The 27373-nt window shown below is 45.9% G+C and overlaps 1 protein-coding gene across 1 annotated transcript; it reads left to right on the forward strand.

Annotated features, from left to right (window-relative positions):
* Positions 1-2572: 2572 nt before the first annotated feature.
* SPP2 (secreted phosphoprotein 2) lies at positions 2573-15146 on the forward strand. Its single transcript, XM_058028085.1, has 7 exons — positions 2573-2668; positions 2763-2887; positions 4180-4302; positions 5373-5483; positions 7557-7611; positions 8816-8926; positions 14875-15146. The coding sequence occupies exons 1-6, from the start codon at positions 2620-2622 to the stop codon at positions 8914-8916; spliced, it is 564 nt and encodes a 187-aa protein (XP_057884068.1). The 5' UTR covers positions 2573-2619; the 3' UTR covers positions 8917-8926; positions 14875-15146.
* Positions 15147-27373: the final 12227 nt, after the last annotated feature.

A 27373-nucleotide genomic window follows, 5' to 3' on the forward strand; every position in this document is an offset into this window, starting at 1 on the left:
AAAACACATTTCTTTGATTAACATTCAGGAATCAAAATACTTTAATCAACTCTATGACCCATCTTCAATAGCAAAACAAAGCCACTCCTTCTTCTAAATAACATTTGAGCCACAGAAAACATTGCAACACAGAAAAATAATATAAAAATATTAGAACACTGGATCAGCTCAAATGCAGACACTGGTGAATGAAAATTATTACCATTTATCAACATTTTTTTATCCTTTATAACAGAATGAACTTTATTCAGCATTGCCTCTGACTGATTGTAGAGAAACCACGGCAGAAGTGGGTCAAAGAGCTCACCTGGAGGCTTTCCCTTGACCTGAGGCAGCCTGGTCTTGCCTCTGGCAGCAGGAAAGCTGGGCAGGGCACAAAAGGCTGTTCCTGGGAGTCTCCAGCTCACTTTAAACCCTTAGCATTGTGGTGCTCTGATGTGGCCACAGACACAGCAGAACATTCCTGGCTACAGGTGAGGGTGTCCAGTGTTGGACAATTCCCTTTTCTGACTCAGAGATGGGGCAACTGAGAGGTGTTTTAAAGACTTTTATTCCATTTTCAGTCTCATGTGAAGGGTGAGGCAATTAAAAGAATAGAAAGAATAATAAAGTACTGGAATGCTCTTCCCAAGGAGGTGGTGGAATCACCATCTCTGGATGTGTTAAAAAAAAAATACTGGGCATAGCACTTGGTGCTATAGTCTAGGGGAGGTGTTAGGGCATAGGTTGGACTCGATGATCTTAGAGGTCTCTTCCAACCTCATTATTCTGTGATTCTGTAAAGTTATAATGATGTTATAATTCATGCCATCACAATCAAAAGCCAATTATTTCCTAATTACAATACATTATAAGCATTTCTTGGCCTACCAGCTTTTGCATACACCATGCTGTAAATGCCTTAAAACCAATCATCAAAAATTACCCCTTGTGGGTCCCACTACATTGCATTTTTCACAGTTCAATTTCTCCCGTCTTATTTGCAAAGGCATCCTTTGAAACTTGTTTCTAGCTCCATTTCTTTCTCAACCATATCTGTCCTATTCCATGGCATATCTAAATCAGCATTTTAATCAAAGTTTGCATACGGATGCATACTGTAGAGAACTCTCTACAAATCCATTTCCCACAGTCCAAGAGCTAGGAGAGAACATCATCAGCTGCAGGGAACAAGGAGAATGGATGTAGAGAGAGGCTCTGGCTTTTGGCTGGGAAAAGTTTCAATCAGCGTATTTGACCCCATTCCCAATGCTGAAATCCAAGCTGGCTGGCAAGCAGTGCCCACCCCTTTTCCTTTTTGCTTACAAGCAGGAGGAACTTTAGGCTTTTTCTTATCAAATTTGAGCCTCCTGCAAGTTCTTCTGTTTGGGGAGTTCCTAAAATGGCCCCATGCCACAGAATTCAAGAGCTGTAATTTGATGGTTAATGGAGGAATTTCGCTCATATGGAAGAATATTTTCATATTTTCATTATTTTATAAATATATTTTTAAATTTATCTTTATTTAAAAAAATATTTATATTTTAAAATTTAAAATATACATTTTAAATTTTTTTTAAATTTATATTTTTATTTTTATCAATTTTAATTTAAAAATTCCACATTTTCCCATATTTTCCCATATTTTCCCATATTTTCCCATATTTTCCCATATTTTCCTATATTTTCCCATACTTTCCCACATTTTTTCATTTTCATATTTTTGCTATTTTCATTATTTTATAAATATATTTTAAAATGTATATATATTTTAAAAAATATTTATATTTTAAAATTTAAAATTTACATTTCAAATTTTAAAAATATTTTTATATATTTATATTTATATTTATATTTATATTTATATTTATATTTATATTTATATTTATATTTATATTTATATTGTTTTATATTTATATTTTTAATTAAATATTTCATATTTTCACTATTTTCACATATTTTCACTCATTTTCCCTTCAGAATGGACATGGTTACGCCCACCTCTGCCTTGTGAACAGGCAGCAACAGGTGAGTTTGCTTGAAAGCTGCAGTTTCCAATATCATTTTCCAAAAGTCCCGTTAACTTTTGGGCAGAAACTGCGTGTCCCAATGATCTGCCATGTGCCTGGTGTCTAGAAAGATTCTCATGGGTGCTTTGGTCTGCAGGGCGATGGTGGCAGTTCCTCGTGGCTGAATTCCCCTCTGGTGCTGGGAAATCCTCAGGGAATGCCAACTTGGAAGTGCTCCCAGGTGCTGCCAAGACATGAATATCCTGGGTCCAGTGCTAAGGACAGAATTGGCTCACCCCATGGAAAACTGGTGGCTAAAAGAGGACAAAATAACTGGATTCTAGTAGCCTTTGGCTACAAACATATCAGGAATTCAGTGCTTTCCAGAGGGGAATTCAGTCGTGGGAAAAAGGCACCGCAGCCCATCGATTATCAGAGAATTACTGCTAAATGGAGAAAAGCTGACAACAAATATTTACTCTTGGATCAATTCTGTTTAAAGGGCAATGTTTGGAGCACAGCTTGGACTCTGTGGGAAGGTCAGGCTGCATTTATATAAAGACAGAGGGATATGCACTGGGAATCCTTGCTTGGAAAGGAAAAAGCCTGGAGGATTTTTGGAAGACACACAATGAGGATCATAATTTTCCTCCTCACTTTGAGCATTTTCTCATGTTCAGGTAAGTTGGAGCCTTGTCCTCCTTTTTAGGGTGGTTTGGGGGGAAAAGTATAATCCTCCAATGGACTTCTGATGGAACTGTGCCTCCCTCTCAGGGTTCCCAGTGTATGACTACGACCTCCCTGTCACAGAGGAGGCTCTCAATGCTTCCATTGCCCGGATCAATTCCCAGTCATGGAGCAGAAACCTGTATGGTGTTGTCAGGAGCCGAGTCATGGGTGTAAGTACACAGACAACAGAGATGCTTTATCTGAAATGAGCTGTCCTGGGATGGAAAACTCCTTTTCACGCAGTCCTGGAAACCCAGGTTTGGTTGGAGTTGGCTGATGCTGCTTGAAAGAGCAGCAGTTAGGGCCACTATTTGAACTTACAGCTTCAGGAACCTAAATATCTTTTGTATGTAAGTTTGTAATTAAGATAAATTAGGAATTCAGATTTTTCATGCCTAGAGTGGTTTTTCATGCCTAATTTTCCATGCCTAGTCCTTGAGGGTTGTCTTGTAGGATTTTGTTGAAAAGTGATGTTTTTAAATACCTCCAGCGAACTGCTTTGCTTTGGGCATCAAGCACCTTGGCTCATCCGGAGCTCTTCGCTGGTTAAATGCCCCCACAATTCAGGATTCTTTCTCTGATCTTTACTTATGTCATCTGTCTCTATGCACCAATTCTGGTTTAAATCTGCTAGAGACTAAGTGCAAGCAAGAAACCTCTATCTGTTTTAATGTGTGGTGCTCAGAATTGTACTGGATACTCCCCAAGTTAAGGAGTGCAAACTTCTTAATTCAAAGTTATGATGTCCATGCTCCTGAACTTTCCTTTCTGTTAAAACTTATTAATTCAAAGTTATAATGTCCATGCTCCTGAACACCTTCAGAACCTTCCTTTCTATTAAAACTTATTAATTCAAAGTTATGATGTCCGTGCTCCTGAAGACCCTCAGAACCTTTCTGTTCCTATAGGTGGCCTGTATCAAGTCTCTGCAAGAATGAATGTCAAGATGACATATGGGTTTATACAATTTGGATTAAAACCCCCAAGTATTTGAAAGTAGTGGGAATTTGTTGTTTTTTGAGGGGTTTTTTGGGGCATTGCTTTTTAAAATTTTCTTTTTAAGTCTCCCATCTTGAGCTAAAGTGTCACTGTAAGACACAAAATAACATGATGCGGACACGCTGCTGTTCTCAAGGTAAAAAGGAGAAGTTTATTTTCTGACTCTAACATTTATAGATTTCCAAAAGTGACAGTGGATTGGAGGGTGACAGTGCCACCTCTCCAATGACACTGGACAAACCAACTGTCCATTAAATTTCTCCTCCACCATAAAAAAATGCAAAACAATAAGTTATTTACAGAAAGTGCATGAGAAAGTTTGTTACAAAAATGTAAACATCAGAAGGCTTAGAAAATCTTAAAAAATCAGGGTGGCACTGAAGCATTGATTGGACTATGAGAAAAAATAAAGGAATAATCAAAAAGGACTAATTCTGCATTGTGTTGACCCTGCCCTCACCAGGTGGACACGTGGGACAGCGATACTTATGGGTTAGATCTGCGCTTCAGCATCCGCGAGACCGTGTGCACCAAAGCTTCGGGGAGAGACCCCTCCACCTGTGACTTCAAAAGTGGCCCTTTCGTGGTAGGTGCTCCTGCTGGCACTGGGAACCCTCCCCTCCGTGCAGGGGAAGGGCTGCAGTGCTGCTGGTGCTGAGAGGTGAGGAATGGTCGGCTGCTTTTTATACAACCTGCAGCATGGAGTGGGCGTTGGGTGGGAAGGGTCAGGGGTGGGAAGCTATTCTGCCTGCTCAGTGGGGAGGGCAGGGAGCTGAAAAGAGGATTTGTGTCTGGGAGCAGCGTGTGGTAAAGGTATGTGTGCTTTTGGGGCAAAATCCTTGAAGGAATGGCTTATTCTCTAAGTTAAGAGCTGATGTTTCACTTGCTTTCCCCTATCTGGGCACCACATGAAGGGTTACCTTACATGTCATGCGGATCCCCCCTGTGTGCTCACAGTGCTGATCTCTTTTGGATTTTTCACTCTCAGCCTGAAATAAAAAGGCTCTTGACACAGCTCTTGCTCTCTTCTGAGTCTTAAATCACCAGCTTTGGTGGAAATACATTGTCTTTAAGTCTGTGCACAGACTTGGGACTTCTCTGTGCACAGTTCCTTGGGCCTAATCTCCTCTCTGCTCTGGAGCTAAGCAGCTCATGTGTGTGTAGATGGCACCACACAGTGTTCTTGGTTATTGCTTTGCTTTTTTTCTTTAGGAACTCAAAAGTTGGCTGCTGCAGTGTAATCCCTGTATCCTAAACTGACACAATCCTCCTCTTCTTCTTAGGGCAATATGGTAGTGTGAGGATACGTTTTCCAAACTTGAGTGCGGGTTTAGCTGCAGTTTTTGTCTAATTGCAGAGACAACATCTTTGAGGGTAGTTTAACTTCCAGAGCTGGGGCTGCTGTTGGCATAGCCCTGCACTGCCCTTCTCTTTGTACTGAGCTGTGAAAAGGATGTGGAGGTTTTCTCCTACCCCAAGCAGGCTCAGAGGTTTGTACAACACATAGCTGGGGGGCCATAACATGTTGTACAATTGTTCTCTGATTTCTTTCTCTTTTAATTTGTTTCTGAAATCCTTCTGCAGGTTCCTACCACCACTGAGGGTTGGTATTGGATGTTTGCTCTGTGAGATTGGCTCTGTTTGGTTCTGTTGCAGCCCACTGCTTCCTGCAGGAGCGTTGTGGAGGTCTCCGGGGGGCTGATTGCCAACCTCACCGTGCGGTGCCATCGCAGTGCGTTCAGCTCTGAATCCATGAGCAGCGAGGAGGTGAGGAAGGGGAAAACCCATTTTTGCTCCCTGGAGGAGTGAAAATTCTGCTTAGCCTCTTTTAAAGAGAACTCCAGGTGTCTGTGTGTGCTCCTGTTGCACGCGGAGGTTTGGATCAGGAAAGTGGCTGCAGTTTGAAATCCAGCTGTCAGCTGTGGCTCTTCCCTTTCCATCAGCTGAGGGCTCTGCCCTTGTCTGGGAGAGGGTGACACTCTGTGGCAGCCTGGCACATCTATCACCTCCAGCACTTCCTTCCTTGAGTATGGGCCTGGAGAACAGTGACTGGCACTTCTTGGATGCACACACAAATCCCTGTGGCTCTGGCTCTGTTACCAAACCCAGCTCCCAGCACAGCCCAAGGACATTTGGTCTGCTGAGATCTTTGTTCCCTTTTTGAGCTCTTTTTTGGCTTTGAGGGTGTTATTCAATGCTGACCTAACCTGGGAATCCCTACTGATTGTTTCCAAACTGTGCCAGGGTCCGCTTTATCCATGAACTGACTCTTGAACTTGTGTGTTTGCACTTAGAACACAGCTCTCTACAGTGGGTGTTGTGCTTGAGGGAACACAATTTAACAAGCAAGGATATGGAGAGCTTTTATTTTTGGAAAATTCAGGGAGCTAAATGAAGAAGTTGAACTGTAGAATCACAGAATGGTTTGGGTTGGAAGGAACTTTTAAGTCCATCCAGTTCCACCCCCTACCATGGGACACCTTCTACTATCCCAGGCTGCTCCAAGCCCTGCTCAGCCTGCCCTGGAACATTTCCAGGGATCCAGGGGCAGCCCCAGCTTCTCTGGGCACCCTGTGCCAGGGCGTCCCCACCCTCACAGGGATGGATTTCTCCCCAGTATCCCATCTCACCCTGCTCTCCTTCAGTTTAAGGCCAGTCTCCCTTGTCCAGTCACTACAAGCCCTTGTGAAAGTCCCTCTCCAGCCACCTTGTAAGCAAATAGGATCCTTTGTTACTTTTCCTTGGCTTGAATTGCCAAATTAGCTCTTCATTCATTCTTTTTTTTTTCCTCAAAATCTCCATTCACCCCAGGAAGCCTAGCTCTGCAGAGCAGAAAGACTGCATGTGGAGCTCTGGAATGTGTAACACAGGCTGGGATGTTCAGCCAGTCCTCTGTGGGGTGACATTACCATTGTTTAACAGGGCACTCAGCACAAACACTTGCTTTTACAAGCACACATCTTCCCCCTTAAGTCTTCCTTAAACCATCACTTAAAATTCAGTGCTGTTGCCATATTCCTGCTGGGGAATATATTTCCTGCAATGTTAATAAGGAATAAACGCCAAAGGGAATTACTGCACTTGAAAAGTAAAGTGTTTCCCTCTGCAGAGGGCTGCAGCAAGTGCACTGCAGCTCTTGCTGTGGAGCTGTGACTCTGCTCAGGGGATCTCAGCTTGGCTGAGGTGGTGTTGGTGCACCTGTGGTGCTGTTTGGATGGGGGAAGGAACTCTGATTTGTGACGGTATTCACAGGAGTTTTCGGATGAGGGAAGAGACGAGGATCTGACTCCATGTTTCAGAAGGCTTGATTTATTATTTTATGATATATATTACATTAAAACTATACTAAAAGAATAGAAGAAAGTATTTCATCAGAAGGCTAGCTAAGCTAAGAATAGAAAGGAATGATAACAAAGGTTTGTGAGTCAGATAGAGAGTCTAAGCCAGCTGGGCTGTGACTGGCCATTAATTCCAAACATCCACATGAGACCCATCACAGATCCACCTGTTGCATTCCACAGCAGCAGATAACCATTGTTTACATTTTGTCCCTGAGGCCTCACAGCTTCTCAGGAGGAAAAATCCTAAGGAAAGGATTTTCCACAAAAGATGTCTGCGACAGTGATTGACTGAGGCTGGCATCACAGAATAAACACCCTGAGTTTGATGGGATCATGGAGTGCAAGCCCTGGATTGCAGGAGCACCAGCAGTAATCTTGTTAGCAGCAAAATTAAGAATGAGGTTTGGAATTACTTTAGTGATCACCTCGTGCCTGAGGGGATGGAGAGGTGGGACTTCTTGCCAGGTGAGGTTTTTAAAGAAATGTCTTTAATTTCCAGATGATGCACGTGCCCATAAGGACCCCTGACAGGTGGGGCAGCGCTCCCAGGGAAGGTAAGTCAGCTCTGCCATGCTGGAATGCCCTGACCTATGCTCTCCTCTTGGAACATCTCAAGGTCATCTGTCTGAGGGAGAGGTCAATGTGAAAGATCAGCTGTTTGCTCCTGCTCATGGTGTCTTGGTTTGGAAAGACAGGAGTCTGCTAAGGAAGGCAGGAGTCTCTCCTGAAATGGAGAATGCAAACCCTCCCCATCCCTCCCAAATGCTATAAATTTGAAATTAAGGGGCTCTCAGGCAAAAATATGGGAGCAGGAAATAACAGTTCTTTAATAGGGAAGAAAAAGAAATAAAAGGATGAAATAAACAATGCAGTACACTAGAACAGTGACAGAGTCAGAACCCAGCCTGACACCCTGTGGGTCAGGCTGTTGGTGGCAGTCCCATTGGAAATGTGGCTGCAGCCCTCCTGCAGTGTCAGGGGTGGTTCTGTTGGAGCAGGGGGATCTGTAGAGAAGGATGTATTCTTCCTCTGAAGATCCAGTGGGAGGAGAGGCAGCTGCTGTTCCTCTGGGAATCCCGTGGAGAAAGCCGTGCTGGTGTCTCAAACACCTCTGGATTATATCTGGGTAGCAATGCTTGGCTCCTCCCTCTGGGCGGAGCATCTCCCAATGGGATGTTCTAGTTCTTATCAGCCATGCAGTGACATTCAATAGTCTGTTATCAGCAATGTCCCCTCCTAGGGAGGTGTGAATGTGGTCACTCAAAGAGAGAGATAAAGCAAACTGCCCACTTGACAAAGGTGATCTGCCATACAGATGGGAATGGAAAACATCTTGCATTGCAGTTTTGAACACATGGGCAGCTGTTTTTTACCTTGCAGAGGAGTGTCTAGTTTAGGGTACAGGGCACTGCAGAGGCCACTGTCCTGCCAAGCCAGGCCATGCTGAGGTTTATCCATTTTTTGGATTGCCAGATTTGTGCTCTCATAACCACTACGTGAGTGCAGAATGCAGTGCTGAATATTGTCTACTCTAGAATCACAGATGGTATGGGTTGGAAGGGATCAGAAAGATCATCCTGTTCCACCCCCTGATGTGGGCAGGGACAGCTTCCACTATCCCAGGGTGCTCCAAGCCCCATCCAACCTGGCCCTGGACTCTTGCAGGGATCCAGGGGCAGCCACAGCTTCTCTGGGCAACAATCCACACAAGTCTGAAAGCATCTTATGCTTACAGATTTCTCCATGTTCTTTTTTTAGATGATGCCTTTGCTCCTGAAGCCTTCCCTTCAAGGGGAAGAGGCAGCAGCCGTGGAGACTGGAACAAACCCAGCTACTCCAACCCTGACAGGATGGAATAACCTGGCCTGGGTGAGTGTGGCCTAGGGCTAGGGCTGGGAGAGTCAGAGAACCTACAGCTCCAGGAACACTGGGGCTGCAAAAGGCCATCCCTACTTTGCTGCTCCTACAGCTTTCTGATCTGCACCACCCGTGGTGATGAGGCTCAGGTCAGGGTAGACTTAAGGTTAGGCTTAGCTTTTATATACCCTGGGTCTGCAGGTTTTGTGGCAGGGTGGGAAGTGACTGCTCAGCATGAAGGACTTTTATCTCCTTGGAAGACACCCCACCTCCAGAGCTCGTGGCTGTGCCTCACTTTTGAGTTGTCCATTCTGTATCCTCCAATATACACCCGTGTCTGCGGGTACAGGCAGTGTGCAAAGCATGCAGGAAAATCCTTCTGTAAACTCAGAGTCTGAGTTTGGTGTAGGCTTCTGGCCTTTTCACCCCCATTTTCCTTGTGACAAGTTTGAAAAACACCAATCACTTATCTTTTTAATTTAAGAAGTTTAATAGTAATAAAATGGTTATAAAAATAGTAATATAATCAGAGTAATAAAAATTTGGACAATTAGGATTTAGGACAATATAAGACAGTAAGAACAAAGAGTTATGGACAGTGGGTACCTTTTCTGGGCAAAATAAGCCTGAAAAAGGACACACGTTAACAGAGGATTAACCCTTAAAAGCAACAGCCTGTTGCATATTCATACACCTCATACATGGTGCATAAATTCCATTCAAACACAGGATTCTGTCTGGGCAGTGTCAGCTTCTTCCTCTGAATCTTGACAGCATCTTCATGGCTGAGCAAGGTGGGAAGAAGTTCGTTTCTTCTGATAATGGAGCAATAAATTCTGTTTCTCTGAAAGATTTGGGTGTCCTGTGGCTGCTATCTTGGCGCAAGCACCTCACTCCTCTCTTAAAAAAAATATCTTACATAGCATAGTTTCTAATGTAACATTTTGTTATAACCTAAAACTATATTTAACACACTACTTAAGCAAATGAATACAGCATCACTTTCTAACATAACACATATAATATTCATTTTATTATTTGCAAAAAGCCAATCATAAAATGCCCATTTTTCACACAAGGACAGTGAGGGGCTGGAGCATATCCAGAGAGGGGATGTGGAGGAATGGTCCTGTCTTTGTGCCAAATCAAGTGCCCCAAGGCCACACAGCTCCTCAAACAAAAACTGAAGGCATCTGGGAGAACCACGGTGGGGAGAAGCACTTGGAAAATCCGTGAAGGAGATGTTTGGAAGCCAATTAACGGGAATGCTAATGAAAGGCAGCCGTGATTTATTGGAGCCGGCAGAGCCTATCCTACAGAAATCACCTTTGCTGACCTGCCTCTGCGGCTCTGTGTGGGAGCAGCTCTAATTGCTGCTGATGCTTTACCTGCCCTCTCAGTGCCTTAATCTAAAGGGAAGTGGTTTGAAAGAGTTTTAGCAGCACGGAATGAGCTCATTCTTTGGCGTGCTAAGCAGGTTTGAAGTGGTTGGGGAGAGGAAATTACTTAGTGCTCTGTCTTTGTGATTAAAAAGGCTTCTTCGGGTACATATCATTAGCAGGTCTGTGTGCCTGTGCATTGCCAGAACTGAGTGCTCCCTGCGTGTGGAGCTCAGCTCCAGCCTGCTGCGCTGGAAACTGAGACAGTTTTAGATGGAATTTAGCACCGGTGACTCACCAAAAGCTAACACATGTTACTCATAAGCATATCCGTGGCAAACCTCGATGTGCTGGAGGAGACAGGGCTCCTGCTCTCCTGGAAACGAGATATCAAAGGGAAAACCCAGGCTCTCTGCTGTGTTTGTAAGAATCATTTCATTAAATCCATATGCTATTTTGGTTTATCCCCGAGCCACTAAAGCCAATAGGCCCTTTTTAATCACTGCCTGTCTTCTTACAGGAATCTCTGACTTTTCTTTGCCTTTTGGGCAGTGCTAGGTATCTTCAATTCTCTGGCGCTGGAGGAGAGCTATCCCCTTTCAGCAGCACTCAGAAATGCTTTGTGTTCTTGTGCCTAACTTCTAACAAATCTCCAACCCAAAAGCAAGATGTAAAACCTTCCTGAGAACAGAGCGTGAAGCAAGCAGGGAGAAATTTATGGTTCTTGAAACCCAGAGCAGTTTGAAATTTAATACTTTCTGCTTGCTTTTAGAAATTGGTTGCAAGTGTCATTTATGGAGCTGTATTTCATGCATGTGTCAGCTGTGGAGCTGTTTTTTCCAAGGAGTTTCCTGGGTTTTGGACGTGTCAGAGGCAGATACATCAGGAGATTTAAAGAGAATATCAACTCTGCCCCCCAAAGCTCCTTGTTCCTCTTACTTTTATCAATTTGACTTATTAGTTGCAAGGCCTGGAAAGGAATCTTCCTCATTTTGCTCGTATCCAGAATTAGAGGATTTCATTTGAAGCCAAAAATTAAACAGATTTCATGTGTCTGAGGCCAGGAAAAGTTGTTCCCTGCTGTTTCTCCTGGGTTTTGGCATATGTGTGATCCTGGCTGGCATTATTACGAGCCATGCAGGGCTTGGTGGGGGCATGGGAAATGAGTGCTGAGTTTTGAAATGGCAGTAGGCTCTACTGGCTTGGCTTAACTGAGACAGTTTTGGGGGAGGCTGGGGAAATAGCAATTCAATAATAGGAGACTTTCATCTCTTTCTGAAAGAACCTGGTGCTGACAGGCGAAGCTAGACAAGTCCAGGTAAGGAATGAAATGTGATTTTTTTTTCTTTTACACTCCAGAATGGGTAACTGACTGCTGCAAAAATTGCTCAGGCAAGTGGCTGACAGCTTTTCATGCTGGATTTTACATTTCTGAGCTAGGCCTTCTTATCTTTTTGGCTTCAGGAATTATTTCAGGAAAATTCCGTGCCTGACTTTGTGCAAGAAGCTGGTCTAAATGAACTCACTGGTGCTTTGTAGCTCTTTTTATTTATTAGAATGTACTAAATATTCAGGAGGGGGAAAAAATAAAATCAGTGCCATTGTTACATAAAGAACATTTTCAAGTCTGCAGTCTTCAGACCCACCAGTCTGCTGGTGCCTGCAGGAATTAGAAATTGAATATGAAAAACCCCATCAATGATTAATGAGCTTACTTCAGTGACAAGTCCTAATCAGATTTTCTGGATTTATTTCCCCGTCCATCTCCAAACTGGGGAGATTGTGAAATTCCCGTGGCATGCTCTGGGGCCAGCCTTTCCCATAAATAGTTCAGGCACACAGGGAGTGATGGGAGGGGGGAAAAAGCTGCTGTACAAGAGCTGATCACCTGTTAACAACCTGAGCTGGAATTTGCTTGATGCTGCTCTGAATTGCAAAGAGGAGCCTAAAAATGCCTCAAACTTGCCACCACCTTAATCCCCAGGGAGCAAAAGGGCCCTGATGCTTTGCTGTCCCAAAATCACCTGCCTAAGGCAGCTTTTTCTTGTGCAGACCCGTGAATTACATCTGGAGTCTCCCCAGCAATACTTCATGTCCTTGAATGGGAAAATCAAGAAGCAAGTTCCTGCCTTTGCAAAATACAAGTAGATGGTGAATGCTGATTGTGTCTTGCTCGTTAATCACACCAGAAAAGTGATTTAACAGGAAATCAGCTTCCTTCAGTGCTGAGCCAAGGGGCTGTGATTTCCTCCTCGAGTTTTCTGTATTTTCCGTACAATTGCTCCCTGAGTGAGGACTCTGTCACCTGGCACAGCTCGATGCTGGCAGTCCTGAGGAGCTGATTAGCAGCACTGCACGTGCAGAAGTGGCATCCTTAAATATCAGAGCTGGTTTTTTTAATGGAAGAGTATCAGGCAGCATTGGGCCTCTTCTTACACCTAAGAAATCCAGAATCTGACCTTCAGACTGAAATGGGTGCTTGTTTATCTGTCTCCTGTAAATACAATAGCAGAGCAGGGTTCTCAGCTCTCCTAGGGTGTGGAAAACTGAGCTTTAATCACCAGTGCCCTCATTAAGGAGCTGCTTGATTTTAGTTGTGGTTTTATATCCTCATGTGTGATGATGTTCACAGGGGTTTTTAGATGAGGGAAGAGACGAGGGTGTTGACTTCATATTTCAGAAGGTTTGATTTATTATTTTATGATATATGTATTACATTAAAACTATACTAAAAGAATACAAGAAAAATTTCTCATCAGAAGGCTAGGCTATGAATAGAAAGGAAAGAAAGAATGATAACAAAAGGCAGCTGTCTTTGTCCGAGACAGCTGGGCCTTGATTGGCCATTAATTATAAACATCCAAGATGGGCTAATCAAAAATTTACCTGATGCATTTCACAGCAGCAGACAGTCATTGTTTACATTTTGTCTTTGAGGCCTCTCAGCTTCTCAGGAAGAAAAAATCTTAAGGGAAGGATTTTACATGAAAAGATGTCTGCGACACTCATATCTTTGTTTTTGCCTCTCCCGCTCACCCACCCACTTTCTACGGTCCTCATAAAGCTGCTTATTGCTTTCTGTGGGAGAAAAAAAAAAAAGTAAAAAAAAAAAAAGTGAAGCAGCAGAGGGAAGGAGAATCCCTGCAGGGTGGGATCTGTGGCAGGGTGTGTGAGCTCCGTGTCGGATGGGCTTTGGGAGCAGTTTGGTGCTTGGGGAAATGTCAGGATGCTGTTTTATCACAGAACCTGGCCCTGCTGGCCGAGTCCTCGGTGCCACCTGGCAGCTGTGATGTGCTGTGGCAGGGGACAGCGTGCTGTCATCTGTTCGCAGGCAAACAGAGCCAGGCAGGACCTGTCCTGCTGCAGGGGTCAGAGCGTGGCAGAGGTGTTGGAGCAGAGAGGGAATTGCTGTGACAGCCTCCCCATGCTGTGAGCAGCAGCAAGTTTGGTCTTGCCCTTTGTCCTCCCCCTCTTCTCGATGTGTTTTGAAGGATTAGACCCACAGCCACATGGAGGAAATTGTTCCTGCTTAGGGAGGGCCCGGAGCTTGGATGATCCCTTACACTTCACAGACTTTCTGTCTAATTCCAGGAGAAAACCAACAGGACTTCCTTCCCTGGAGGGACAGAAAGGGCTCTCAACCTATTGCTCAGTGCTGGGTTTTAGAAATGAGCTCATCAAAGGATGACACAGTCAGGAGGGCCCTCTCAAAGCAGGGCTGTGTAGCTGAGGTTGGAATACCACGGGATAGAGATCCCTCATCCTCTGTGGGCTACACACACACAGGAGCCCTCTTGGGGGAAGACTTTCTCTTTAAACTGAGCTGGAATTTCGCGTGATCCCTCTGGTTCCTGTTGCTCCTGTTGTCCCTTGGTCCCCAGCAATGATTGGAGTGGCTGGTGCTGGCATCCCCCATCCCCAGGGCTGCAGGCCTGGGCCTGGGCCTGGGCCAGGGCCTGAGCCTGGGCCTGGTTCCAGGCAGGATTCAGTGGCTCCTGCACAAGCTGTTCTTAGAGAGTCACTATATTTAATCCCTTCCACACGTGGGGACTCTCCTTTCTTGCCCGAATCTATAATCTCTAAAATTTTACAAACAAAATTGTCTCACAGAAAAATTTCTCAAGTTGCCATGGTGACCAACTTGCTGAAGACACAGTGTGGGCTCTGGGGTGCTGGGGAAGCTGTCACATGTTCCCTTGGAAAAGCACATCTCCCATTTCTTCTGAATGCTGTACTCTCCATTCAGATCCATTTCAGGGCAGACCATACATCAGCTTCTAGCCTCGACCATCTCTGCTTTTGAGACTTGACAATATGTGTAGATTTGTGTCCCTTTTTTCACTGTTGTTAATTTTTCTAACAGTCTGCTTCTTTTTATTCCTTTTTTTTTACCCTAATTAGCCACTGCCACGACATTTGTGCACATATGAAATGTTTTGCATGTGCAGGTTTCTTTTTGCAGATTCCACGGGGTGGGAAGCAAATTAATAAGCAACTTGTTGAAGCTGAATACACTTTTCCCAAGGATGGCTCTGAGACAATTTCTCAGATATTTCTCCTTCCTCTCTGTTTTTAAAGCAGATTGGAGAATGAGAAGAGTCAAGATTCAAAGATCCAGCATGGGGAGAAAGAACCTGATGCCTTGGCCTTTCCTTTTTTGGTGAAAAAAATTTTTCTTCCGTGGAGTGAGAGTCTTTCCCCAAACTCCCTTTCTGCTCATGAGATGCTAAATACACCCTCATGCATCAACAGCCCTTCTGATGTGTTAGGTATCCCTGGGAGAACTCCAATTCAGCTGTGTCCAGGACATTTCTACCGTCCCATAATGATGCTATTAAAACCTCATTATTCCATTTGTTTGTTCTGTGTTTCTTTCTGCTTTGCTTATAATTTTCTGTGAAGTTCCCGGCTAGTTATTGATTATTCAAACGAATACACCCACACTCAATTCCTGTCTCTCCCGGCTGCAGCAGCTGCGGACAGAGAAGCTTTTCTCCAAATCCAGAGGATGGAGTTGAAGCCCGCCAGGAATTTGGCTTTAATGAGTTCTTGGTCGCTAATGTGGAGAGCTGGGGGCTGCTAATGATGGTGATTGTCAGGTATTAATGGCTTTTGGAAGAAAGACAGGTTAGAGCACACCTCTGATGTATTCTTCACCTGGGAAAGGTCTCAGCAGTCCTGATCCCGATCCCGATCCTGATCCTGATCCTGATCCTGATCCTGATCCCGATCTCGATCCTGATCCCGATCCTGATCCTAGTCCTGATCCTGATCCCGATCCCGATCCTGATCCCGACCCTGATTCCAATCCTGACCCTGATCCCAATCCTGATCCTAGTCCTGATCCAAATCCCAATCCTGATCCTGATCCCAATCCTGACCCTGATCCTGATCCTGATCCCAATCCTGACCCTGATCCTGATCCCAATCCTGACCCTGATCCTGACCCTCATCCCAATCCTGATTCCGATCCTGATCCTGATTCCGATCCTGATCCTGATCCCAATCCTGATCCCAATCCTGACCCTGATCCCAATCCTGATCCTAGTCCTGACCCTCATCCCAATCCTCATCCCAATCCTGATCCCAATCCTGACCCTGATCCCAATCCTGATCCTGATCCTGATCCCGACCCTGATCCTGATCCTAGTCCTGATCCAAATCCCAATCCTGATCCTGATCCAAATCCTGACCCTGATCCCAATCCCAATCCTGATCCTGATCCCGATCCTGATCCTGACCCTCATCCCAAGCCTGATCCCGATCCTGATCCTGATCCTGATCCTGACCCTGATCCTGATCCCGACTCTGATCCCGATCCCGATCCTGACCCTCATCCCAATCCTGATCCCGATCCTGATCCTGATCCCGACCCTGATCCCGATCCTGATCCTGATCCCGACCCTGATCCTGACCCTGATCCTGATCCTGATCCTGACTCTGATCCCAATCCTGATCCTGACCCTGATCCTGACCCTGATCCCGACCCTGATCCCGACCCTGATCCCAATCCTGATCCTGATCCTGACCCTCATCCCAATCCTGATCCCAATCCCGACCCTGATCCGAATCCCAATCCTGATCCCAATCCTGATCCTGATCCTGACCCTTATCCCAATCCCCGACCCTGATCCGAATCCCAATCCTGATCCCGATCTCGATCCTGGTCCTGATCCTGATCTCGATCCTGATCCCCTTCTCTCCAGCTCCTGCACAGAGCCCACCCTGCAGCTCTTTGGGAAATGGAAGGTTGTTATGCAGCTTGGGGGATTCTTATTGGGTTTTTTTAAGGCTTTATTAGTCAAAATCAACTAATTTTTCTCTCTAAAGCCATTGTCCCACCCAGTTTGACTCTCACCTATTTTCCCCTCCTGACTGCAGCGAGATAACCTGATTTGTAGGAATTTCCACCTCAAAATCTTGAGAAGATGCAGTCAGAGCCCTCAATGACCACCGTGGTAGCAGGGAGCAGAGGGTGCTGACAAAGGTCTAACAGAGACAGTGATGTTTTCCTCTTCCATGGTTGATTTGCTTTGCTTGGATGACCTTCATCCATGACCTTGCTTGGACTGGGAACCTTCAAGGCCAGGCTGGATGGGGCTTGGAGCAGCCTGGGATGGTGGAAGGTGTCCCTGCCTGTGGCAGGGGGGTGGGATGAGATGAGCTTTAAGGTCCCTTCCAGCCCAAACCAGCCTGGTATTCCATGATTCCTTTGCTCTGAACACCCAGTGCCAGAGTCGTCCATGATCTGTCTCTCTTCCGAATTTTTGCTGAGCATCTTCTTTCCCAGTAGGGCTGATTTCAGCTATCTGTGCTGATTTTAGGTAGAACCATGACTCTTCATTGGACAGGAACAGCCTAGGTGCTTTCTGAAACTCCGGAGCTCAAGAGATTGTGGCTTAGGTCTTTTTATTACATGTTTTTCTGGCCCAGGTGAGCAGAAGACCTTCCTGACCTGTTTCTCCAAGACTTGGCTTTGTTTCCTGGAACGGATGAGGTGGATTGATAGAGGAAACAGCTTCAGCTGGGCTTGCACTCTTCCCTGTTTCAGTCTTGCTTTGCTTTTCCCAGTTCCCCAACAGGCAGTTCTTAGGGCCAGGAGCTGGATTCAACAATCCTTGTGGGCCCCTCTGACTCAGGATATTTTATGACTCTGTATTTTACTAATATGTGATAATTAAATGTGCACTTCTCTACACACTCACACACACCAAAAGAAAAAAAAAAAAAAAAGGGAAAAAACCCCACCTTTTTTGGTTTTTTTGGGTTTTTCGGGTTTTTTTTTTCATTTTTCTTCCCCCCTAGCCAAAATGATTGCAGTGTACTTTAAGCTCCTGGCTGCACGCATGCAAATGCCTTCACACCTAGGATGAGCCGATGTGGCATCTGCTGTGCAGATGTTTATCTGGCAGCAGGGAGCAATATTTCCTTTGTCCACATCACTTTCCTGAACCTTTCCTGGTCCCAAATTGCTGACTCAAGCACTCGGTGCTCCAACACACCAATGACCCTTGCTAGGGATGCTCCTTTCCAGCTCCCCTGGCTGAGAGTTTGGGCTGTGTAAGCAGACCTTGAGTTTTGTTGTTGGATTTTGCTTGGGGAGTGGAGATTTATGCAGCAGCAGGGACAGGGAGGGAGCTTTCCCCTCACCCTTAGAGGCACTACTTGCCCTGGAAGGAATGTGCAGAGTAGAAATTCTCTCCTCTTGCAGACTTTGAGGCTGTTCAGAAACTCTGGGACAGCAAAAAATGGAAGGGAGACAGCAAAGCCACAGGGGGTGAGGCTGAGGTCTCCTCATTGGTGCATCCAGGGACTTTGCTTGAGCTTTGTTGCCCTACCTGAAGGTGAAATGTTGTCACCCTTCTGATGCAAAGCAGTTGTAGGGTGAGGAAAGAAGTGAGAGTTTGGATCTGTGTAGTGATTTGGGGAATGAACAGGAGCAACTGCAGCTGCTGTCCCTACATGGGACAGGACACCCTGCCCCTGCCCAGACCTCCAGCACTGCAGTCTGTCCCCAGGGAAGGGTGGAAAGTGCTGACTTCTAAAACCTGCATCCACGGCAGAATCACTCCTTTCACATTCATTTTCTCTGCTTGGTTTTTTGTTCACCGCGACACTTTTTATGCTGACAGTGTCTGGGCAGGAATTCCTGTGGTGTGGGATGGATGAAGGGCAACACGAGGCAGTGATACCGCAGAAAAAACTGGGCTCAGTTGCCTTCTCTCCCTTCAGTCAGCACTTGTGGAATTTGGGCTCCAGGGTGCCACAGCATCTCATTTGCCAGATCCTCTGTTTGGCATCATGGCACAGATGCTCCGTGATGGACACCCCACCCCTGGAAGTGTTCAAGGCCAGGTTGGACAGTGCTTGGAGTAACCTGGTCTAGTGGAAGGTGCCCTGAGATGGTCTTTAAGGTCCCTTCCAGGCCAGTCTGTGACTCTGTGGTCACTGCCAGGCACTGGTGTGGTTTGTGCCACCACTGGCACCGGTGTGTTGGCAGCCGTCCATCAAATTCTGCTTACATGGCTAACTGGGAATGGGTGGAGCTACCAGCAATAAAGAGGGGCTCAGTGCTACATGGAACTAGCCAAAAAAAGCTCCCAAAGAGCAGAGCTGATCAGCTGGATGGAGCCCAGCCCATGTCAGAGAGAAGGCTGCTGCTCATCCTGGAGGAATGCGGAGATTTCCGGGCATACGCTCGGCTGTCAGCAGCCTCAGCTCAGGCTGCTCGTCCAGCCTGACCCCTGGATGATCTCTCTGAAAGGAGGAAGAGGCATCAATTGCCAGATGCATGTCCTGATTCTGAGTGGGGAGCTGTTGGGAGCGGGACCTGAGTGCTTTCACACCAGGAGCGTGGGGATGGAGCAGGTCTGCAAGTGCGAGTCCAGCACGGACACTTGGGAGGATCACGAGGAGCCAGAGCTGTGCTGAGGATGGGGAACATCCTCTGGGGCACAAAGAACCCGTGGCACATCCCAGGGCTGTCGGTGAGCCTGTCTGCTGTCGGTGAGCCACTCCTGCTCCTGCTTCCCGCTGCTGCTGATGCCCACTAGATGTCAGGATTGAACAAATGCAAGGGTAGGCAGCAGCTCCCTTCTCAAATTATTCCCCTTCCTCCCCCTTCTTCTGATTTCTGGCCAGCGGTGTGATAAAATGACCTTTGTGCAAGGAGGGTCGGTGTGTTTAAGTGGTGAAGAGAGCAGGGGATGCAGAGGAGAAATGACTGAGACAAAAAATCCTGGCCAGGTTGGAGTGCTTGTTTTGCCTGTGGCAGCCCAGAGCTTAAATTCTGCTCCAGGCACGAAGATGGTTTTGCTTTTTACTCCATGGACAGTAGAATTTTCTTTCTCCTGCATGACAGACTTATCCTTTTTGATAAAACGGCATTAAATCAGATTTCCCAGCCTTGGGTGTGCAGTGCCTTTGGTAAGAGGAAATCTAGAGAAATAAATGCTGCTTGTCTCAGAGAGGGTTTGATTTCAGAGCTGAAGCCTTCTACCTGTTCCCAGCTCCCATCTCAGCCCTTAGTCAGGAGCTCAGCTCATTCACTGCAGCTGCTTAACTTTGGCAAGAGCATCCTAATGCCTCTTCAAGATTAGGTGTGCTAATTAATGCTTCCACAACCAGGAAGAAATCTGCTGCTGTCTGACATTCACAGCTGCCACAGTGTTTGCTCCTTTCAAACCTCCTGCTGCCTTAAAAATCCTGATTTTTGCCCCCTCCCTGTTTGGGTTTGTTTTTATTTTTCTCCCAGGACAAATTGTTGCCTGCGTCTCATGGCACAGTGGGAATTCTCTGAAGGAAATGGAGCGCCTGCACTTGGTGGAGGCTTCTGAGAGGGTGGTGATGACTGCTTGTCCCCTGTGACAAACAAGGAGTCTGGGCTGGAAAACCAGCGTTAGACCTGAAAAGGGGAGCTTAAAACATGGGTCTTAGCTTTCCCAAGGAAGTAAAGCTCCTGGAAGTTATCTAGATATTTGTCGGAGATTAAATAAGGGGGAGATTAAGCTGGGAGAAACGCAGCCCAAGAAGGAAATTGGGATTTCGTGTTGGCCTCCAGAGACCAAACTGGTTTAGGGAATTATTTATCTGTGAGACTTGAAGGAGGAGACCACCAGGAAAACCACAAAGCCTGGCAGGATCCCAGGGATTACAGGCCTTGATTAATGACAGTATAAAAAGAATCTTATGTGCTTGTGGAGAAGGAATAATTTTTTCTGAGCAGAGGGAAGGTGATGCTGCTGGCTGAGCCTCCTGATCTGGAATGAATAATGGAGAGGAAAAAGACCCCAGCATCCCAAATGGGAGGCTGTGGATTGAAAGAGTGAAGGAAACCCCATAATCACATCAAGTAGAGGTCCTGTGCAGAAGAATGGGGGCTAGAAATGTTTCAGCCTAGGGCTACATGCCATATGTGGGTTACTGGGATAGACTTGTTGAAATTTTTAGGTTGGAAAAGACCTTTAAAATCATCGAGTCCAACTGTCAACCTAAAGATGGGGCAGCAAAACCCCAACAACTTTTTCTGTGTGTGTTTCAAAGGTCTTTAATTTCCTTTTGTGTTTGAATACTGCAGGCACTCTTGTTCAAGGGTGAGAAATCCCCATTAGCTAGGCTTGCCGGGGGCTTTGGGAGCAGATAGATTGGATAAAAAAGACACAAGAGAAAACCCTGGGGTGGTCTCTGATGCAGGGGCTGCTAAGGAATGTTTTTATACCTTTCCTGCTTAGTGGAATGGTCTTCCAGGGTATTTTGAAGGGAGGAAGCTCTGACTACAGGTAACGCTAGAACTGATTGCAAAAGCCTTTGAGTTGTTTGGTTTTCTAAGCTGGTGTTTTATTAATTGCCAGCTTTTTATCCTCTTGGAGAGAACAGAAAAAAAAACCAAAACACTTATCCATGCAATTTTTTCCAGCTTCTTGAGCTCTTTTAAAGCATTCACAGGTCCTGCTGGTGAATTTTCTGGAACAGGCCCCACATCACCTTTCCCAGCAGAGGGAAAGGGACTCAAATACATGAGGCTTATGCAACAAGAAAGACACATACCCCCTTTTAAAGGGTTGGAGCAGCAGATCTGTGTTCAGTGAACCAAAACACAGCTTTTTGTCCTGAAAGCTTACATGCCAAAGTTTGAAAATACACCCACTGAAGTGGAGGTGTCTGAGGAAAGACCAGGAGGGAGGGGTTGGGTGCTCTTAGGAGACAGTCAGAGATTTCAGTTCACTGAGAGAAGATGGAACCAAAGCCTGGAGCCAAAATAACAGGCCCTGGTATTCTGCCACGATTGCATGACTGTATCTCTCTTTAAAATGACTGTTGATTGTGGCTATTTCATCACGAAATGACTCTGTAGTTCCTCTCTGCTGTTGGGCAACAGGCCATGTCCCGGCACTTCTGCATTTCTCTCTGGCTGAAACAACTCTGCATGAAGCTGCCAGCAATCCAGTTCCCCTAAAAACTCCTATTTTTGAAGAGAATTTGCTGTTTATTGGAAGCACTGCCTGGTGCCACGGTGAGCAGGAGCAGAGATTCTCAGTGTGGTGCTCGTGTCCACTGACATTTGCAGCGTTGGCTCTGTGTCGCAGGCATCTTTTCATGAAAATCCTTTCCTTAGGATGTTTTCCTCCTGAGAAGCTGTGAGGCCTCAGGAACAAAATGTAAACAGTGGTTATCTGCTGCTGTGGAATGGAACAGGTGCATCTGTGATTGGTCTCATGTGGATGTTTGGAATTAATGGCCAGTCACAGTCAGCTGGCTCAGACTCTCTGTCTGACCCACAAACCTTTGTTATTCATTCATTCCTTCCTATTCTTAGCTTAGCTAGCCTTCTGAGAAACCTTTTCTTCTATTCTTTTAGTATAGTTTTAATGTAATATATATAATAAAATAATAAATCAAGCATTCTGAAATATGGAGTCAACATTCTCGTCTCTTCCCTCATTTGAAAACCCCTGTGAACACGGTCACAGCTCTGCTAGAGAAGAGCAGCTCAGCTGGGAGCAGAGGGCTGGAATTCCACAGGGATGTGCTGGGAGGCTGGAGCCTGCCAGGGTTTGAATGCGAACGCTGCTGGTGCAGGAGGCTGCCCCTGTTTTGCATTCACAGCCACGCTCTGATCCTGCAGGGCTCTTGACCTGGCTGGGGATTCCAGAACCCGGGAACCCGGTTTGTAGGAGCTGGGTGGGATCTTTGGAATCCGCCCCTCTGAGCAACCAGAGAAACTGCAAGGCTCAAGTCTGGGCTTAAAACTCTCTCTTTTTCTTTACTGTTCATTCTGTGGGACCTGGTGTGGGTGGTTTTCCTTCCATCCCCAGAAGCATTCCCAGGCCTGCCACCCTTGGCACAGCCCCAGTGGAAGGAGCTGGGCTGGTTTCACCTGGAAGCTCCCAGAACCAAGGGCCAGTTTGCCAAAAGTCTCTCCTGCTTGTCCCTCCTAGAGAGAAGGAGGAACAGAAGAGATCTGTGTTTACATGGAAGAGATGCTTTTCACCTCTCAGCTAAGGGCAGGCATTTCTGTCCATATGTGAGATTTGCCAGGAGTGGGAAATTCACTTCTTAGCAGCCCATGACATATGGCAGAGCTCAGGAAAGGCTCAGCTGAAGGTCTTGTGAGCACTTTGCCTTGTCCTTCCTTGGATGTTTGATCTCTTCCCCTCTGGAAGAGCAGAGTGATGTGACTGCCGTGCCAAACCCACACCTCCCCAGCCCCTAAAGCGTTAAAAATTTGTGGCAACAGCTTTGTTCCAGAGCTGGCAAATGATGTTCTGAATGGCTGAGCCCAGCCTGGGCTCCCTTGCACTAATCCCAATTAATGTCACCACAGGACATGCTGCTGCATGGGGGCACAGAGCACAAACCTTATGCCCTGATCACAGACCTGTAGGCACTTGCTAGCATGGACCGCTGCCCACTTTGAGGTTATTTCTTCTTTTGAGTCCACTTTTCGAGGAGAATTAAACAAGCCAGCCACCATCTGGCTCCAAGGCACTGATTTTAGCACACAACAATCCCAAAAAGTCTGTCTTCCCCTCATTTTCTCCCCCCTCATCCTGATCAGGGACAGCCAGTTCAAGTGTGCGAGGGGAACATGAGCTGGGAACATGAAAGGCAGGGAGACAAGGCAGCTCTGAAACTAGGTTAGAGATGAAACGAGCCTGAAATTTGGCAGCTGCAGGCAAGGCTGGGTGGCCCAAGGGAAATGGCTGGAAATGATTGATGAGATAAATGATTAATGGAAGATTATCCCAGCGCGGGGCTGCGTTTCTGTTTGGAGCAAGCCAAAGACACGAGCCAAGAGGAGCTGGGTGGGTGTGAGGGATGCAGAGGAACAAGTGCAAGGGCAGCATCTCCCAGAAGGCAAGGAGATCACTCAAGTCAGCCTCACACTGGCTTCATTGCACCCCCTGGGGTCTAAAATATGCCCCCCTGTTTGGAGGGTTGACTCATCATTTGGTTCAGCATTTGCCATCTGCACAGATCTCACTCTCTCTGTTCAGGCAGCTCAAATAGAAAGAATTTCATTTGAATCTCATTTTACACATTGGTTTTTCTCTTACCTTCCCTGCCATCCACTTAACACCTGGGGGTTTTTTTGTGTATCAGGGATTTTGTGTCTCCTGGGCTTCCAGGGGCTGTTTATGTGGGGATAGTAATAACTTTGGGGTGTGAGGTGTGTGTTCAGGCCCCATTCTGCTTTTTCCTGGCAGATAGTTCTTTCAGGCAAGCAGGATGTTCCAATAACAGCTAATCTGTCACACTGATAGCTGTGTCAGTGCAGTCTAAATAAGAGACTGATGTGTGTTTCCCCCCCTGCCCCCCACCAACTCCTTGGAAGATTTTGGAACCAGGGGAGTGCTTGTGGGAACTGGTTGCATCTGCTGTTAGATTAATAGAGTCAGCCCTTGCAATGACATAACCATGCCCTGGAGGGTTTGGGGTTCTTTGCCAGCTCAGAAGACAAACGAATCATTGTGTGATTCCTCTGTGTGATCCCTGTTGCTCATACCCAAATACTTACAGCCACAAACCTGTCCATTAGGAAGTGGCTTGAAGAACCTTCCTCTCTGGACCCATCAGATGAACCTTTTTCTTTCAGAATGCAGACACAGGTGTTGGCTTTCCATGGCTGGTGTGGCCTAACAAGTGGCTATGCCTTCCAAAATAAAACACCAAAATTAGTGTGGGAAATAGTAAAGGTAAGAAGATTTTCAGAAAGCTGGAAAAGCAGGCTTTAGAAATAGAAAGAGCAGAGAAACTTAGAACTGCAAAGTCTGAAAGCAGAAAAAGTTGCAATGGCACAGCAAACAAAGACATTAAACAATAGCTTGAGTTTCAGGCTTAGCTAAGACAGACCTTAAAACTGTAGGAAAATATACTTAGCAAGACAGTAGAAGATTTTAAGCTTAATAATGGAGTATTGTGTATTGTTAATAGCAAGAAGACAAGCGAGCATTGTGTGAAGCAAGTGTATGTATACTTTTAGTAATTAGCTAGAACAATTGTCTGTAAATTTAGCAATTGGCTAGAAAGTTTTAAAGTGACTTTTAACAAAGAAATCTTTGGCTGCTGCTGGCTGTACGTGAGCTTTGCCATCTTCCCACTGTCTCAGCCATGTGATGAGGCTGATGCTGCAAATAAAGCTCAAAGAACGTACCCCAGTAGCTCCGTCCTGTTCGTGAGGAAAAAATAATCATGCCAACACAATTAGAGCAAGAGCTGCACCCAGAAGATTCTGTTTGTCCCAAAATTTACAGCATCTCCTGGTTATTCAATGCCAGCCGGCTGGGCTGGCTGGAGACTAAGTCTGGATGTGCACGTATCCATGCACATTATATTTATAGATATAATTATAGATATAAAAGTTTCTTCAATATCTACAGGATTTTCTTCTCCCCCTGCACTCTGCAGTTCTTCAGCTGTTGTTGATTAGGAGGATATTGATGTATGGAATATATACAGAACAAAAATGCCATATTTCTTCACCTCTCCCTTTCCCCGAGTGACTGCTTCGAGAATCCTGGAAGCTGAGCTGATATTCTGAGTAACACCAGTCTGGGCTCTGTTCCTGCTTTTCCTGCTGCTAAATAGAGTCAGGGAGCTGCACAGGGAAAACCAGCTCTGTGTCAAGGTTGTTCATTTCCCCAAGGGCAATAAAATGCCATGAAACTGATTGTCAGAGGACGAAAAAGCTGGATTTTTAAGCAGTTCTGTAACTATGTTGGTTACTCACCAGGCTGGATGCAAGCTCTGGAATGACTTGGAGAAAGGTTAAGGGGGGAAAAAATCCAACGTATTTCTATGTTTTGGTCATTTTTTGCTCCTTCTTAGCAACATTAAAACTGTGTTTTGAGGAGTGTGTGCTCTCTCAAGGCTGGGGTGGAGCCCTTGGGCTGGGTGCCACCACCCTGTAAATGCTGAGGTGGCTTTCAGGTGCTTGGCAGCTCCATGAGCACAAGGTCATCAGCCAGGGGGTTTGGCTGACCTTCTGCAAGGCCTTGACTTCAGGAGATGAGGAGCTCTCAGGAAACCACAGGGGCCATCCTTTGCCTCACTCCTGCTGACAGCAAGGCTGTTGGGTGGCTCCTCCTGGGAACCATCACCCATCACAATTTGGCTTTGCCACGTGCTTGGGCTCTGTGATGGTTGAATGCCAGCGTGGCACAGCAGCTGTGCCTCTTTTTGGCTGAACATCAAGAGGCAGGCATCCAAATGTCAGGTTTTTGGGGTGGTTTTTTTTCCTTCCTTTCTGTGCCATCTAAATCTTTTTTAAATTAAGGGATTAAAACAAGAGGCGCATAAATGGGATCTCTGTGTGACCGCTGTGGGCTCTCCTTGAAGCAGTGGAGTTGTGTGAGCCCAGAAAAACCAGGCCTTGCAGACTTTCCTTGGCTGCCAAGGTGGCTCCTGCTGAAACAAACAAAGGTTTTGTCTCCAGCTGAAGCCTCCAGGGCATGGAACACCACCAAGGGTCATGCTGGCAAATGCAGCCCCTAACATGGGATTGCTGCTGAGCTGGATGGGAAGCCTTTGAGAATAAAGATCTCAAAGATGTGTCATCCTAATGAGATGGAGAACAAAGAGCTAGACAAGAGCCAGGTGCTCTGGTTTCTTCTGGGATGGGACTGGTTGAGATTTTGTGCTGCAAGGAGTTAATTTTTCTTGTTTTAATAGAAACATAAAATGGCTTGTGTTGAAAAGGACCTTGAAGAGCATCCAGTTCAGGGATGCTTCCACTGTCCCAGGCTGCTGCAAGCCCCATCCAACCTGGCCTGGGACACTGCCAGAGATCCAGGGGCAGCCACAGATTCTCTGGGCACCCTGTGCCAGGGCCTGCCCACCCTCACAGGGAGAAACTCCTTCCCAATATCAAATCTAAACCTTCTTTGTGTAAGCGTAGAATGCTGGGAATACAGAGGGTAGCTCTCAGCTCTTGCCATGCTCTTTTCCCACCTGTCCTCCTTCCCTTCTGCTGGATGTGACAACACACAATTCTCAGGGTGTTGGGAATCCTGACAGTTGCTGAAGTCTGTTTCAGAAGCCAGGCTGTACTTGTGATGATTTGAGGTTCCTTTGAGCGAAGTGGAGGTGAAGAAACAAATCATTTTTAAAAAAAAAAGGATGGGCCAAAAGAAGAAAAAGACGCAGAACAAGATGGAAGGCTGAAAGAGATTGACAGGGTGGTTTCATCAGCTGCTTGCTCTCACAGTAACCATATACTTTTTTATCAAAAAAAAAAAAACAAAAAACCAAAGATGAAAACACAAGTAAACAACAACAACAAAAAACAAACCCAACCCCCCCCAAAAAAACCCCAAATCAAAACAAACAAATAAAAAAACCCAAACAAAAAACCAAACCAACCCCAAAAATCCCACAAAAATCTCCACTTTTCTAAGTATCTTCATGCTGTACTTTTTCTGCTCTTGGTGTGAGTGGAAGGCAGTGCTTGATGCTCCTCTGCAAGTGGCAGCCAGTTTGCTGCAGGCACATTCCCAGGTAAAGGCATTGTGCAAATGTCAGAGGAGTGTCTCCAGACTTGAAAAATCAGCTTTCATTTCTTTCACCTTAATGTGAAATGAGA

This window comes from Melospiza georgiana, chromosome 7 (assembly GCF_028018845.1).
Source record: "Melospiza georgiana isolate bMelGeo1 chromosome 7, bMelGeo1.pri, whole genome shotgun sequence".
Taxonomy (NCBI): Eukaryota; Metazoa; Chordata; class Aves; order Passeriformes; family Passerellidae; genus Melospiza; species Melospiza georgiana.

Coding starts and splice junctions, on each gene's coding strand:
- SPP2 (XM_058028085.1), top strand. CDS start 2,620: ATGAGGATCATAATTTTCCTCCTCACTTTGAGCATTTTCTCATGTTCA. Junction 2,888..4,179: donor TCAGGAGCCGAGTCATGGGT/GTAAGTACACAG, acceptor TGCCCTCACCAG/GTGGACACGTGGGACAGCGA. Junction 7,612..8,815: donor GGGCAGCGCTCCCAGGGAAG/GTAAGTCAGCTC, acceptor TTCTTTTTTTAG/ATGATGCCTTTGCTCCTGAA.